Below are 17,441 nucleotides of genomic sequence, written 5' to 3'. Positions count from 1 at the left end.
CCAAACTGAAAAATTCTTTTTGCGTTGGATAGCCCTTTGTTCGTGGAGTGCTATAGGCTATATATCATCACGCTATATTCAATAGGAGCGGAGCAGTAATGGCTAATCTCAGGAACTACCGATTCGAACTGAAAAAATATTTTTGGGTTGAATAGTCCTTTTGTTTATGGAGTGCTCAAAGTCATATATCATCATGCTATGACCAATATGAGCGGAGCAGTAATGGCTAATCTCAGGAACTACCGGTTTGAACTGAAAAAATCTTTTTGTGTTGGATAGCCCTTTGTTCCTGGAGTGCTATAGGCTGTATATTATGACGCTATGACCAATAGGAGCGGAGCAGTAATGAAACATGTTGCAAAAACGGGGAAAATTATAAGTTTTGAGAGCTTCTGTTGCGTGCGCTGCGTAAACGGTTAAAGTTATGCAACAATGATGTATGACGGGATTGTTCCACTTTAAAAGTTCTAAAAAATATATTATAAAACAAAGTCCCCCGCTGCATCTGTCTGTCTGAACGTGTTAAACTCAAAAACTACCCAACGTATTAAGATGAAATTTGGTATGGAGACAGTTTGAGACCCTGGGAAGAACATAGGCTCCTGGGAAACTACTACTTTTATAACGGAAAACTTTAGCCTGAAAAACTTTATAACGCGGGCGGAGCCGCGGGCAAAAGCTAGTATATGTATAAAACTGTTAATTATTATAATATGTTAGATTTTTATTAGCTATCAAATATGTGCACATAATTACATAATAGACTTGATTAACATGTTTGAGTAGGCAGACTAAATTTTATTTATTCAGGTCAGTTAGACCAACTATTATGAATATTATCACATTACCATAATGAGATGAAATTTCATGTGCTTGTTGGTATTTACGAACAGAATGAAATAAAAATAATATATCTTTGGAAGTTTTTATTTATGTAATAAAACTTACATTACTATATACAAAGAAAAGTATTATTGTATACCCGTAAGGTATATTCACCTAAATTAATGACTTAGTATCACCCTAGATTGCAGCCTATCGATGAGCCATTACTAGAAATATTTACAAAAGACCGGACTAGGTAATGGTAAAGAATATTGGCGTGAGGTAATATGGTGTCCGATTGACGAAGATTACCAGCCGGACAATCAGAATGGTGATTACCATCCGTGACCGTGGTGGCCGAAGTGGCTCAGAAGGTCGTGGTGATCGTGGTGGCTGTGGTGGTGCACGTGGGCCTTGTGGTGCACGGTCTTCACTAGTGGCACTGGGTAAGACTTCACGATTGGGACTGGCACCTTCACCAATTTGACAATCGGCACCTCAACGATCTTCTCAACAGGCACTGGGTGGTCAACTGGCACCTCGACGACCTTCTCGTATGGCACTTTCACGATCTTCTCAACGGGGAAAGGCACTGGCCTGTCGATCTTCACGTGCTGGATCTTCACGACTGGCACTGGCACCTTGCGGACAACTGGAACTTGGACGGGGTAGGGCTGAGGAACGGGCACTTTGACAGGGTGGGGCACTGGCACGGGAACAGCCTCGGGAACTTGGTGGGTCACCTCACGCAGCACTTGGTAAGGCTCTTCCCGGACACGGTACTGTGTAGCAGCTCCGTGGGTATTAGCGAGTCCGTGAATTTCGCCAATGACAGGGGCTTTGGGTCCTTCAGGAACGAAATCACCAGCGGCCGCAAGTCCGAGAGATCCACCGAAACCAGATGCACCTCCTGCGTTGAATCCATGTCCAGAGTAGGTTGCTGAGGGCAAAGATCCGACAGGGAAGCTGTTAGGAGAGAAGCTTGATATAGATGCGACCGCGCTAGGTGCACTCAAACCAATTGGGGCCGATGCGTGGCTTATGGATGAGATGTGGGCGTGGTCACCGTGGTGCTCAATGTGTGCGTGGTCAACGTGCGCATGGTTTAGGTGTGCGTGCTCTACGTGCGCATGGTCCAGATGTGCATGTTCTAAGTGCGCATGCTCATGATGATCATAGCTGGGTAGTGACCAAGAGTAGCCGCTGCAAAAAAGGATGGCTAAGACGACGAATTTGGTCTGAAAAGAAAAATATTTTTACTTTAGATTTGTACTTATATTGCTGTTCTTATTTAAATCTCGATAATAGCCTTATACTCACATAAGCAGCCATTATGTATAGCTAATCGCTGGCCACTGAATTGAACTTGTATTCGCAACTACAACCAACGGTTGTTTGTGTGGATTCGAATAGTTCCATGATATTTATATCGATGTCACAGTTGGTCCGTGGGTCAGCCTCGGCCCGAGAATGAGATTAGAGAACAGGTTTTCGATAGTCTCTCTTTTTCTAACGGAAATAAACGCGTGAATTAATTATAATATTGTTACTCAACATTTGGGCGAGGAAATGAACACATGGCTATCATTGTGGTGATTTCTTAACTTCGGGTTGGGCTCATCATAATTTGAACATTGGATTCGAAATTATTTTTAAATAATTTATTTACTAGTGAAATGAATAGTGATCAAGAAGAGGACACTGTTGTTAGCAAGCAGTAACTTTACATTAGTTTTATAGAAGACATTAGTATTATTTTGGTTGAGCCGCCCATGCCTATATTGTCTGTACCGTATCCCTGCTATTACAAGTTATTTTTTTACTTACATACATATGCCTTTAAAAGTTAAATGTTATACCATATGAAATAGGTATTAATTTGAGGAATATTTCATATGTGTCATGCCTATATCAATAAGGAATCCACCAAAGCCTTGCCGACCTAAATCAGTTCCATGATACAAGAGAACAAAACGAGACACGTGTCCAACGCTATATAAATCACTTAAGCTATTATTGATTTTTCATTGAACAAGTATTCATGTATATTTACACAATACAAAAGTAAATTATCGCCACAAACTTGTTTACATGTTCGGCATTTACTTCAAACGTTTAAAAAATATAATAACATAATATTCCTTTCTTAGACATCATCTTTAATTCCTGCGACTGAAATGTATTCCACTCTACTGATATAAAGACATCTTAATAACATTACCAATTTCACAATGTGTTGTTTGGTTTGTTAAACCAACACTGGTAAAAGTGTTACTTGATGAATGGGCGTCTTTAATTACTAACAAAATAATTATCTTACAATGAAATCCATACTTTGTTTTACTTCATCATAAATATCTACGGGGAATGACAATAAAAGTATACGCTGGTCTAGAAAGCGCAACGCACGCAACCACGATTCAGACGTATCACATATAATTAATTGGGTGCATAAACGGGCCGAGACTCTAATTATCTAAGTTTCTGTGTTTTATTTTTTAGTTTTTATTGCAGTTTAATTTTGTTTCACTTAGGACCATGCATCTCCACGCTAGCATAGTTTCTATTCTATAAATTGCATAATAGGCCCACCAATATCATTCATCAGTGCAATCGATCATACTTAACTAAGTGAAATTAGAACGAAATTTTCATAAAAAAGATCTTAAGTCGATGTGATGTCACACCAAAGTGTTTTAGATGCATAACGTGCCACACGCAACGTCTCAACCGCACTACTTTTTTAAAGACTTTATAATATTGGTTTTACTACAACCTACCGTCATTGAGGAAAATAATGGCAACAGTTTATTTGTAATATTTATTTTATTTATTTTGTCAACACACAAAAAATGCTTACAACGTTATAAACAATGTTAACAGCAACTCAGCTTATCACAACAAAAAGAATAATACATCTATGCAACTCTTATACAAACTAAATATTTACAACATATTCTTAAATTAAAAACTTCATACACATTGGTGGTAATGTCGAATGATGCAACTGCAATTTAACTAGAAAACAATTGGTTGCTTTTGAAATTATTTCCAGAATATTTGTCAGCTTCAATTATGTTTTATATACAAGCAAACTGATTCTTAATTAATAGAATTTTATATCTATAATCCTATAAATGCCAAAATAAGATTCATACAAGTCAAATATGATAACAGCTATCCACACAAACTTATAAGTTAAATAAATACATGACTAATTCATAGACTTAGAACAAGTACATTGACGAAAGGTAACAAAATATAAAATTGATTGTTGTACACTGGATAACAAAATTAAATTAACGAAATGTAAAGCGATAATGATTTTTGTCAGGCTGCCACCTTGTCTGATTTGTCCTTTGCGTCAGGAGGAGGCGGCCGCAAGAGTATCGGTACCGAGGTGTCTACGCTGTCAGTGTCAGCGTCTGCTTCGTACATTGCTTCAGATTTTAATATTCTAAAAACTTTAGGCTTGGTAACCCTTCGTTGTCTATTATATTTATCATGTTTCACATGAACTCTATTCCTAGATGACTGTGGTGGCGGTGGTCTCAGGAGTGGATATGGTTCGTCTACAGGATATTTTCTTTGATATGAATGACGACCTGACAAAAGTGCATTCGGATGCCGATGTCTATCCCTATTTTTATGAATAATTATTAAAGGTTTTTTGGATCGGTCTTCGTCATAATTCGCTACAAAACTTTCATCGGCCTGTGCTGTTGTATCCGACTCAGGACCAACATCGCTTTCACCTTCTGTATCATCTTGATCCATGACTGCTCCGATAGGATGGCTGTTCGTCGCATCCGCAATCGGTATTATACTCTCTTCTTCTTCTTGACTCCTTGAATATTTAACGCCTTGATATGGAAACCGTCCATTATTGTAAATATCTATGTAAGGACTTGACAGTGCACTTAACCCATCGCTAATTGGAGCCAAATTTGCATTATTCTCATTTCTAAGCAAAAGTTGCAACTGCGAGAGATCCAGTTTAATTGGAGCTTTGAATTGGTCTTTCAAAGATAACATGGAGCTCTCATCAATTGCAGGCTTTCCTTTCAACATTTCCGCAAATAGTTTTAAATCTACGTTGTAGGGATTAGCAATTTTATAGCCGTTTATTGTGGATAAACCATCTATTTCTGGTCTGTTAACACTCAATGATGGTTGTTTATTTAACATTAGTTTGCTTAGAAGATTCGATGTTACGTCTAATTGGTGACTTCCGAGATTTTGATTTATTCTCATCGGCAATGGTGTAGGCAAGACTGTTTGATCAAAGTTACCGTTTTGTACTTTGAATATATCGTTGGGAAGGCCTTGTGTTATTCTAAATGGTAAATCATTTAATTTTAGCAAACTTGCGATATCCGATGTTATTTGGTTTTGAGGTCGAGATGGCCCTTGTTGTTGGAAATTTACTACCGATTGTACAGAGTCCGGGTAACTGCTAGTGATCTGTGGTGTGTAGGTAACGGTTTGTGATGATGCTGGGAATCCCATAGGATTCAAGTTATTAGCATCTTGTGATTGCTGCTGTTTTGCAAAATAAGCTCCATTTGATTCCAGCTGTTTGAAATTTTCAGCTGCTAAGAAATCATCGGGTTTCGTTTTAAGGTTAAAGCCATAGAGCGTATTTTTATCTTTATAATATGTATCAGCAATTGGCCTATTATAATATTGTTTCATATTTTGATCAGATTGATCTTTTCCCTGGTTAAACCTATTATTGCTATCCAACCCTGCTAATGCTTTGAGTTGTGCCTCGTTATTTTGTACCACATTACTGACGTCAATAGGCACAATATTTTTTAAAGCTTTAGCATGATCAAAAGGCTGCTTTACCTTATTATCTCCACTGTTATCATTTGAATTACCGTAGTAATAAGGAGATGCTGTTATTAAATCTGGTTGTGGAGTACTATAACTGTAGGAATTAAAACTAAGTCCGGATGCATATTTATTCTTTTGTTTGTCATTATTTTCATAAACATTGGCATTAGAGTTTTGTGAGTATTGATTATTATTCATGAAATTATTTGGGTAGCTGTTTCCGTATAACTGTTGTTGTTTCATGTTTTCTTGTGCCTTTGCTGCCGCTTTGGCAAATTCTTGGGCTTCGAAATTTTCAGAAACAGGTTTAATATTTTGATCGTAGTTATATGATTTACCTGTATCTAAATTGAAATTCATTTGGCTTATAGCACCACCATCAGATTGTGAATTAATTCCTGGGTACTTTGGATAATTTGCAGGGTAATTTTCTGGGCTAATTAATGGTTTTTTACCTGTCAACTTCCATCCATAATCACCATTAGAATACAATTCTTGCTGAGGTGACTCCTGCTGTAATTCTCTCTGTCGACTTTTCATATTATTTAAAGTTTGATAATCCGGTTGCGCATAGTTCACGTATGCGCCGTTAGCGGGAGATAAAGAGCCTATTCTATGAGTGTCACTACCAGCGCTATCTAAAGTAGAATCTGGCCTAGTATCTTGTTGATTGTTATTGTAGGCATAATTTTGATATTGCGACAGAGATACTTCTTGTAAAGATTTTGACAAGGCATTTATGCCAGCATTCATGGTATTCTGCCATGACTCTCGAATGGGATCTGAGTAAGGTGAAGATAACGGCGCTGAGGTAGACGATAGGTAATCATTTTGATACTGCTGCATATTTGCAGGGTATCTCACTCCGTTGGCAGAATTATCATAATGGTCTATGAGCATTTTTTTGCTCGAATCATTGTCGTAATTAATGGAATTGCTTCCTATTGTGGACGATACTCTATTACCATACGTTGGCGAACTGACTTGGATTGGTGACAAAGGTGAAGATACATATTGCTGCAAATTTGGTGAACTAGATAAGAATATAGGTGAAGAACTCGACACGTAATTATTACTCGGAGTACCAACAAACTGACTATTCGGAAGTGATGTTGATAAAAATGGAGTTACGGGCGATGGAGTGCTTTGCGAATTATCTGACGAAAACGCATTTGCATTGAACTGATAATTTGTGTTTGACAGATACGCCTGAGAATGAGACGTTTTTGGTTCCATCTGTATTTGGTTTGATTGTTGATTAGTATTATCATAACTTGGAGCTGAAATTGTGGAGTATTGATACTGCGGTTGAGGTGTGGCCGTATATCCCAAATTGGGAGGTGGAGTAGAAAGCTGTTGTTGCTGTTGGTAGTATTGGCTCTCTGCTCTCATTTGTTGGAGAAAATCTTCTGGTGGTAGGGAATATTGCATTGCCGCATACTGGTTACTAGCCGCTGAGCCGCTGTCCTGATTTTCCGATACGGTGGACTCCGTTTTTTGTGTGTCATCTTGTTGAAATGGATTTTTTATGTGATACACTTTTCTTGTTCTTCCACGGTCTGCTCTATTGAACTCGTCATTATTGTCATCAGACATACGATACTGTACGCTTACAGAGCTTATAGATTGGCTGCTCGGATCTCTTTGTATTATATTGGTACTATAGCTGGTAATTGTTTCGATTTGTCCATCATTGGATGCTATCTGTTGGTACCGCATAACATCTCCATTGTTCATTCCATCTTGACAGCGGGTGTTGTCAATGAGTAGAATTATGACTAGTATCCGTATCTGAAATATAATAAAAATATCTCATTAAATATAAAACGATTAAATAGTGATAATTAATCACATTGGGTTTCTAAAGTCTTATTGGAATACTGTTACATAATTTTGATTCGTTATTGATTTTATTTGCATTTTAAACTTGCGTAAGCTTAAAATAAATTTTATTTTTAAGAATACTTTAATTCGTTGTGATATTTGGTCAATGGATTCTTCTTGACGATATTCTGATTTCCATCGAGCACATGCTTGAAAATAAAACATTTATTTTTAATGCGTGAGTAATATGTCAGTAATTATCTTAAATACTTTAAGTTATTTTGTATCCACAGTTATTACAAAAACGATTTGCATGATATAATAACAAAGAATACTAGTATTTGCAACAGCCAATATTAATTTATAAAAATTAGTTAAAAAAACTCACACCAATTAATGTTGTTTCCATAGTTTTTTTCAACAGAATATAATATTTAACGAAAAACATTTCTAATCGTTAAAACATAAAAATATGCGGAGGCGCGTTAGAGGCGTTGACAAAGTTATACATAAAATGAATAATAAATTATCGTATAACACATATGTGACTGTTTTCTAAAATGGGCAATTATTTATCAAAATTAATCGTTTAGAAAAGTATGTTCACGATAATTAATATGTTTACCACGTTAATCGATGCTCAAACTACGGTACTGCAGTTTTGTTTGAGGTGATAAATAATTATGCCCCGATGACGTAGTTGTACTGCATGCGCGGTACGGCAGCGCTCTGAGGTTCTGGGTTCGAATTCCGGGGGTAAAGTGATATTTGGGTTTTTCTGCTCAGTATCAGCCCGGAGTCTGGAATTTGTGCCCGATATGGCGATAGGCTCGCCCCCTATCACATCATGCGACGGAACACACTTGGCTAAAAGTGGGTGCCATGGTTGCGTCTCTGCATACCCCTTCGGGGATAAATACGTGATGTGTGTTTAAATAAATAATTATCGTTTAGTGTAATCATCTAGAACTGGAATTAATATGATATTTATTGAGACATGATCTGTGTTAAGAGATTTGGTCGGAAGCCTTTCGTTCTCGAAAGAATTTTTTTTTTGAATATTCCTGTCTAAGCCTACTTGTAAGATAAATATATATAACTAGCTTTTGCTCGCGGCTCCGCCCGCGTTATAAAGTTTTTCAGGCTAAAGTTTTCCGTTATAAAAGTAGTAGTTTCCCGGGAGCCTATGCTCTTCCCAGGGTCTCAAACTGTCTCCATACCAAATTTCATCTTAATACGTTGGGTAGTTTTTGAGTTTAACACGTTCAGGCAGACAGATGCAGCGGGGGACTTTTGTTTTATAATATATTTTTTAGAACTTTTTAAGAGGAACAATCCCGTCATATATCATTGTTGCATAACTTTAACCGTTTACGCAGCGCACGCAACGGAAGCTCTCAAAACTAATAATTTTTCCCCGTTTTTGCAACATGTTCCATAACTGCTCCGCTCCTATTGGTCATAGCGTGATGATATATAGCCTATAGCACTCCAGGAACAAAGGGCTATCCAACACAAAAAGATTTTTTCAGTTCAAACCGGTAGTTCCTGACATTAGCCATTACTGCTCCGCTCCTATTGGTCATAGCGTGATAATATATAGCCTATAGCGGTCCACAAATAAAGGGCTATCCAACACAAAACGATTTTTTCAGTTGAAACCGGTAGTTCCTGAGATTAGCCATTACTACTCCGCTCCTATTGGTCATAGCGTGATGATATATAACTTTGAGCACTCCACAAACAAAGGACTATTCACCACAAAAAGATTTTTTCAGTTCGAATCGATAGTTCCCGAGATTAGCCATTACTGCTCCGCTCCTATTGGGTATAGCGTGATGATATATAGTCTATAGCACTCTACGAACAAAGGGCTATCCAACGCTAAAAGAATTTTTCAGTTTGGGCCGGTAGTTCATGAGATTAGCGCGTTCAAACAAACAAACAAACAAACTCTTCAGCTTTATATAATAGTATAGATGTGACTTTTTTACGTAATATTACCTGCATACGTTTGAGATAGATTTAGACGTATGTACCAATACGAAAACAGTAATTCGTAAGTAACTTTAACAAAGCGCCTTTAAACTGCATATATGTGCGCTAATTAGTTCGAAATATAAAAATAAAACTATCGTTTATCAAGTTAATACAATTTCACTCGGTATTTGACATTCCAAAAACCAGTTGCTGAATAGCACGTGTTATGTAAAAATCGAGATATTTTAGACAAAATTTGACTCGCAACATTCGTATGCAATAAATTTTAAACACGGCTTGCAACTGGGCTCTATTCGGAGCAACTGTGTAACTTCCTTTACACCATTTACACAATTAATAAACTTTGAACATATTTAAAAGAAATAATAGTATTACTGCTGAATAGCCTACATTTAATCTTATGCAATTATTAAATTTATTAGAATATTTCGACTTAAAAACAAAACAGAGCCGAAACGATAACTGTTTCCCAAAATTCGCGGCCAGTTTTTTTTACCAATCATGTTAAGAAAGTGAAATTATATGGACAACCACTTTACTACATGTTTTACGGTAAAAAGTACGGATCCGCATAGCACGAGCTAACGCGAGGAATGCACACTTGGACATTTTAATGAGATGTGACTTCTCAGCCGTGAATCGCTTTCCTACTGGTCTTGAGACTTATTTCAAGATCAACCGCGTGTATGAGATGAATGCTTGTTCGTCAATAGATTAACGTCTGCTCGCCCATTGAACATCTTTGAGTATTGAAAATATCGAAATCGAAATAAATATATCAAGTATTAAGAAGTAGTGTAGAATAGCATAAGTTTTAATTTGTGAAAAATATTAGATTTTAGTGGGGGCCACTTCTTATAATATTAAATAATTATTTTATTTATTTACAACTTACAAAAGATCATTAGAGCCCTATGATCTAAAAATAATTATACAAATTTTTCGTGTGCATAAAATAAAAACATGTCACATGCATCGATAACATAATACATACATTTATATATACCTGTAGAAATATAAATAACGTGTACAGAGAGTTGCAATGACATTATGGTGATCATAAAAGAACCCACTCTATTGCATTCTCAATTGCTTATGTCAAAAACTCAAAATAATTTATCAATTATTTAGAAGTGCCCGATGAAACCTTGTTGTCTTTTAAAGCCATCGTTGTTGAAAATATATTTACATGCAAATAATATAGCGAATATATTTCAATACTTTGCATTTATTCAAAGTAATAGTTCTACTATTCATTTATTTATGGAAGTAAATGTAATAAATGAAGTATGTATCACTTAACTATTATATAATATTGAACTATTATATAAAATAATCTTTTGGAGATATTTAAATGGAAGATAAGAGGAAACATTTTCATTTTATCTTAAACCGCGGGCAAGTTCAACAGATCTCCTCTGTGCGTTCGTTAATTGACTAGAGTTTATTTTGAAAAATATTTTATTTTATAATATATTATTTATTACTTGCCTATAAAATGTTTTTTAATTAAAAATAAACAATAATAAAATCTTTAAGGAAGTAGTTAATAGTACCATAGTTATTTTATTTGTAGATACTTTAGATTGCTAAAAATAGACACCAATAAATACGTCGTTATATCACTTGGGAAATCTTTGATCACTTAGTGTGTAAATTTAAAATTTAATAATATAGTTATATCAAGAACAAACGTGCAGTTTAGTAAGTATCATGACGTGCCACTGCTATGATGAGCATGCTTCGGATTCTATTCAAATATTCTTAATATTGAACCAACGAAGTTAATCCAACAGACAATTTTTTTTTTATAAATTTATACGGTATTATTGCTATTAGATTCTTATAATCGATCTAATTTATTATTCACAATATTATTACTAGAATTATTGTGATTACTTCCCACATTTTTATCGCAACGCCCTACAGTAACAGCCAACAATTACAGGGTCCGTAATGCGCGACGGTTCCGCCTTAACTCTATGTTAGGGTCCCAGAGCTTTCTCTTTCCGGACCACAACTCAAATCGATAATATCGACACGCTAGCTTCATTGTTTACGACTATTCATTTATTCGTTTATATTGCCGTAGGTAATGCTAAATTTCAAAATAAATTATGAATTTCGATATGACTATTTGAATAATTCGAATAGAAAATATATAAGCTAATATTAGAAATTGTTTTCTATATTTGAAAAATATAAAAATGTAATTAGGTTTATTAAATTCGTTTATTAACATTTCAATAGTCCAAATGTATGATATAAATATTAATCATTCGTGCAACATAATCTTTATGTGACACGAATAACAAGACTACCGATTAGTTTATTTTTGTTTCAAATCAAGTCGATAAAATTAGAAATTGGTAAATCAAAATCAACTCGAGGAAAAGTTCTTACATAATAAGAGAAAAGCATACAGGCATGTCAAGCTTCTAATCGCAGTTAGTGAATCCCCAAGAATCTAATGGCAAAGGTCACCGTGACATTGGCAACACTGGCAGGATGAGTCGTTTCTCTGCCCTTTACCGGTCACGTTTCACTCGTCCAGGGGAAAGTGGTCGGAAGCACTCGCTACCTGCTCGGGAACCGACCGAGACCTGTTTAGGTCTTTGACATGCTGGGAACATCGTGGGAGTCTTAACTAATTAGTATTTATCAGGTTTGTTTTCTTGTTGACAGACACTTCGCCCGTATCTGGTCTTTATAGTTTGTTTGCGTGAATAAAATCTAATAATATAAATTCGAAAGTTTTCAACATTAAACGCAGAAACTTCTGATACTGTTAGTTCACAGGTAGACTTACGACGTCAATCTTCGATCCGTTCCATGAATCAACTAATAAAAATAAATCATTTGTAACCTTGTCAAAAAAACTTTGCTCTGATTGGTCTATTTCCGCGATGAACCAAAATAACAATTGCGATTGTTTATTAAAAGCGGTGGTAAATCTATCTTTGTACCAAATTGTATGTATAAAACGATTATGAATGGAAATAAATTTTAATGTATATAATGTGTTTTATAACCGATGTCAATACAAACTATGCTTTAAATAAACACCTTGAACATTCGCCCTTACTGACCTCTACTCATAATAAAGTTAACACCATCAATAAAGTTAACGCTTGATAAATAGCAAAAGCTGACACAACATGTAATTATTTACGTAGACTCTGTAGATAGCTAAGCTTACAATTTGTAGTAACTTTGTACAGGAGGAGATAATTAAGACGTTATATTATAAATAATAAGGTTTAAATTTTGTATGCAGCGACTGATTATTCACGTTTGTTACTATGTACTACTTATGTAATAAGGAGAGAGCCTCTCGCCATATCGGGCATAAAGCCCGGACTCTGGACTGATACTGAGTAGAAAAACATAATATCACTTTGCCCGGCCTAGGCATCAAATCTCAACACTGCAGTCGTACTGTAATACAACTGCGCCATCGAGGCAGAAAAAAAATTAAAATACATAACATCAACGATTTACAGGTTATTTGAATGCTACATTTCTTTACGCCATTCATTTTTATACTAATTTAGAATCAGCACATTTTTTCTCCGTTGTTTGAAGCTAGGCTCAAATTTTCGAAAACTAATTGACGCTTAAGTCAATAAGCCTTCCGACCGTCGATGTAGATTTCAATAATATTTTTTAACAATATACCATTCTATATTACACTATATTCTCAAGTTCTCTGTCAATTTAAACAAAATGTAATCAAGCATTTATAACTTAAATTACTATATGCTTTACTGAACGTCATGAATCACAAAATGGTCTATAAATATTCATTTTAAATAAACTTTATAAAGAATAAGACCTCGGTTTAATATTTGTTTTAAAAATATATATACTGAGCCAAAATAAATTGCGGCCATAATAGACCCCAGGCTGATAAGGGTTATGGGCTAGAAGATTAATTAATAACAACGTTGCATTGTTGGACGCTTTAGAAAGCACATACTTAATATCCTTGCTCACCTTTTGAACGTAATAAGCGGGTTGACAATGTGTGGCATTTAATTATAGATGCTATTCCCTTGTGAAGTAAGGTCATGTGTCATAAGTCATGGATATTTATGGACAAGACATTTCCCAACTGGTTGTAATACTCAATAGCACAAGTAAATTCCTATGCACAAAGAAGGATTTTGACGCTGTTTCATTTCTGCAAATAATTTCTTTATTTTACTCAGTTTTAGTTGTATTAATTATGTTGTTGACATGCTTAATTAAATCATTCAAATAATTCGCGTTTGGGGACCGTTTCTAATACAATAAAATTAGGAAAGATAACGGGATAAATATCATAAAAAATAGGTTTAAAATTTTGTAGGTAAATAAAAAAAACAGATTGGATCATTATATTTCTAATATAAACATAATTGATAAAAGCGTGTCTCTACATTCGTTTTGCGCAATATAATAAATATTACACAGAACATTATCAGAAATAGCTTCAAATTGTAACCAATTTACTTTCAACCACGAAAACGTTGATTTATGATATAAATAGCAAAAGGTATTTCCATAGATATTACGCAATGTAGGTAAAGATTAACGATGTGGCATAAAGTGGAGCGAGCACGACATTTGTATCTTAAATGGGGTCTAATGATTACGCAACGGATTATGTGTAGTGAAAGTTAAACGCAATACATTCGGGATGACTCATGTAATGCATAGGAATCTCTTTCCCTTATATTGCTACATAATTTTCGTATTATGTACTAAGTACTGAATAGAAGACTGAGACTTCTCTCATCGTGCATTTTTCTGGGCTAAAAAGTAATGCATATTATTAATATTACTAAGTTATAAATTAGGACATGATTTTACCGTTTACCAAAAATCATTTAAATTCGTTCAGCGATGTCTGTATTTATTTCTAACTAACAGGATTATGCAAATCGAAAGGTGCTGGATATTTATTAAGACAACGAAGAGCTCGATAATGCCCTGTATATGTATATTTTCATATAGGTTTCATAATGTCAAAGCCCATCATAAACACACAACGACAAATTTAACTATCTTTTAAGTGGTATTCGAAATGAAAACACGTTAAGATTAAGTGGTGTCAATGACGTAATCAGACGCACGCGCAAGCCAAGCGTGTGACAATTTCTCTCGTGTCATTGAATGATCAATCAACCAGCATAGGTAATAAGGGATCTGATATAATGATGCGCATATGGCAAACCGCCGTAACGGAGTCACTGACCACGGCAATTCATCATTCAACACAATAATCAATTACAGGCACGGTTGAGGCATATCAGTTACATTGTATTGGACTTTTATGATTGTTAGAGCTAATAAAGGTTTATAAGGGGATGTTTTAAATAGTTTTGTTTACAGCACGAATGGAATGACTCAACCACAGTAGTCTCATAGATATGTTATATGTTTGTAAGGGGTTACTAAACATCCATGATCCACCAATTTGTTTGCGCGTCTTTGTCATAGAAAAAAAAACAAAGATACAAAGCATTTTCGGTAACCTCTTAAAGTTAGTCTGAGCTATAATCTACTTTGGCATTTTAGTTTTCGAACTGATCATGCTCAACATAGTGTTAAGATACTGTCATCAAACTACAATAATTTATACAATTATGAAAATTTACTATTGTAACATTTATAGTAAAGTAGCAAGCATTTATAATGATAAAATTAATGTCATACATATCTTGTCGCGTATTATATATCTAGATGCTGTTAAATACAGCATTCTTCTAAACTAGATCAGTTGATTCAACAAGATATACATTGATTAATTGCTTTATTATTTGTCCAATTAACAGCAAAATTGTTACAAATGTTTACTATTTGCTGTCTAATTTCACACGCTCGCACGTAACTAGTTCGAATATCGCTAATCACTTTAACTGACAATATAATAAGCAATAAGACGCATTATTTCTCACGTCGCATGTTTTAGAGATATTTACTGATTATTGTGTCTTTTTTACGTACTTTACTCTCGCGCCTTTGAAAGTCTTTTTGACATTCATGAGTTTAGAGTTTGTTGAGAGGTACTAGAGGTGATGTGAATTAATTTTATCGAAAGCAAATGTTATTTAAAACCTTAATTAAAAACAAATACAATTTAATCTGTTAAAAAAAGGCAAACCAGTAACGTGCACCCCACACTGTCACTATATTGTAAAAATGTCGTATAAGGGTTTCTTATATACGTGTATAAATATTCTGACATACCTTTATGGATATGGTCTCGTTTATACTAATAAAAAGAGAGAGAGAGAGAAAGTGTATGTTTACCTAAAGTGCTTGATAACGGCGGTGCTCAAAAATGTTCTATCAACTAAATATTTATCAACGCAGTATAAACCATTTAAGGTATTTGTAATATTGCAAAGTTTATATAGAAAAGGCACAGTACTAACATTTCAAATGTCGACTGACAAGTTACGTTGTGTCCCTGGAATGTAATAAAGTGGTCCAGTCCTCCTGGATATACACCTGATGACCCTAGAACGCGACGCGCCGGAACGAGCCACTACAGCGAGTTTTTCAGCACGTGATCAAAGGACGTTACTTATTCAGTCAGCGTTATAAAGTAAGATAGGTATGTTTCATAAAGCAATACTTCAGACATCCTTGGAGGTCTGATAAATGATTATATTCCTTAAATATAATGCGAACTGTGGAAACAAGAATATATTATAATGACTACATTGAATTCTGCATAAATAAATAGCTAAAATATTGTGCAGTAAATCTCATCATGTGATTATTTAATTTTTTCATTGTTTTAAATATGGACCGAAATCTATATCAAGTTGTAATTTGATTAAAAGACGTAAATAATAAACATATAACATTAATTGTTAGAGTTTGATTTGTAAGTGCATTGAATAAAATTACCTTAAAAGTACTTTTATCTTAATATCAGAAATCTTTATTCCACCACATTCGTGTTAAACGTTAATATTACTGAAATAATATAAGTGTATTTATAGAAATTATATTTCTCCTTACTTACAGAAACATAGTTTGAACATTTTAACCATTCTATAGGCTCATAAATAAATCTAAATATAGAAAATGGTATGCAAGTGTGTTAAACGTTAACGCAACCCAAATCAATTCTTATGTTTAGATTTGTAAGACATTCATATTAATGAAGTTTGATGACAACTATAAACATATAGGACGAAACATTTCAAATATAAATCTTAAGATAACTCAATAATATTTCATAATCGTCGTGCAACCTTTGATAAATTAGAAAATGTTTTCGTAAAGAAAATATAAGACACCATAAAATGAAATCAAGTAAGAATTAACATTAATATATTTTGAGTTTTTACTTATTTAGGGTGATTTTATTTCCATATTTTTACTAATGTCTTATATGTGTTATGTCCGTATTAAGCGTCTTTTAAACTCATATCTATATTCTTTTATAACCCTCGGTCCTTCAATAATCCAAAAATATTTTTGAATGCAATAGATGAGGATGAATGAGTTATCATTTTAATCGCTAGAACGTTTTCTACTTAATACTTTAAATTTATTCTGTGTGCAGTGAAATGTTTTTCTTTTCTGGTGTAAATTAAACTCATATTTATAATTCTTTTTTACACTTGGCCCTCCAATTATCCAAACATGTTTTTAAGGAAATAGATGAGGATGAATCAGTCATCATCTTAATCGCTAGAACATTTCCACTTAGCTTAATTTATTTTCTTGGTAGAGAATTGGTTTTTAGTGTAAGTTCACCTTTTTTAATTAGATGGTATTGGTTCAAACCAAATGCTTTAGATACTTACGTTTCGCAACACGGCCTTCATCTTGTATATCAGCACTAACCAACAGTCAATCAACACATAATCACTGTCACACCATAATCCGAATCACAAAGGGTTGATCAAGGGTTCTATGGTCGTCGGTCGCAGCTGTGGTGAAGTGAA

General features: G+C 34.5%; 2 protein-coding genes across 2 annotated transcripts; both read right to left on the bottom strand.

Moving 5' to 3' along the window:
- Window positions 1-920: 920 nt before the first annotated feature.
- On the bottom strand, window positions 921-2,210 carry LOC115442587. The gene is made up of 2 exons (XM_030167667.2): window positions 2,146-2,210; window positions 921-2,063 (listed from the first exon to the last, which is right to left on the bottom strand). The coding sequence occupies exons 1-2, from the start codon at window positions 2,155-2,157 to the stop codon at window positions 1,161-1,163; spliced, it is 915 nt and encodes a 304-aa protein (XP_030023527.1). The 5' UTR covers window positions 2,158-2,210; the 3' UTR covers window positions 921-1,160.
- Window positions 2,211-3,664: 1,454 nt separating this feature from the next.
- Window positions 3,665-17,441, bottom strand: LOC115442919 (transcription factor mef2A). The gene is made up of 2 exons (XM_030168129.1): window positions 17,301-17,441; window positions 3,665-7,455 (listed from the first exon to the last, which is right to left on the bottom strand). Exons 1-2 carry the CDS (start codon window positions 17,319-17,321, stop codon window positions 4,156-4,158), a joined length of 3,321 nt encoding a protein of 1,106 aa, XP_030023989.1. The 5' UTR covers window positions 17,322-17,441; the 3' UTR covers window positions 3,665-4,155.

The sequence above is a fragment of the Manduca sexta genome, chromosome 11, assembly GCF_014839805.1.
Source record: "Manduca sexta isolate Smith_Timp_Sample1 chromosome 11, JHU_Msex_v1.0, whole genome shotgun sequence".
In the NCBI taxonomy this organism is placed as follows: Eukaryota; Metazoa; Arthropoda; class Insecta; order Lepidoptera; family Sphingidae; genus Manduca; species Manduca sexta.
The sequence above is the reverse complement of the archived record's forward strand: the minus strand, read 5'-3'. Positions and strand labels throughout refer to the sequence as shown.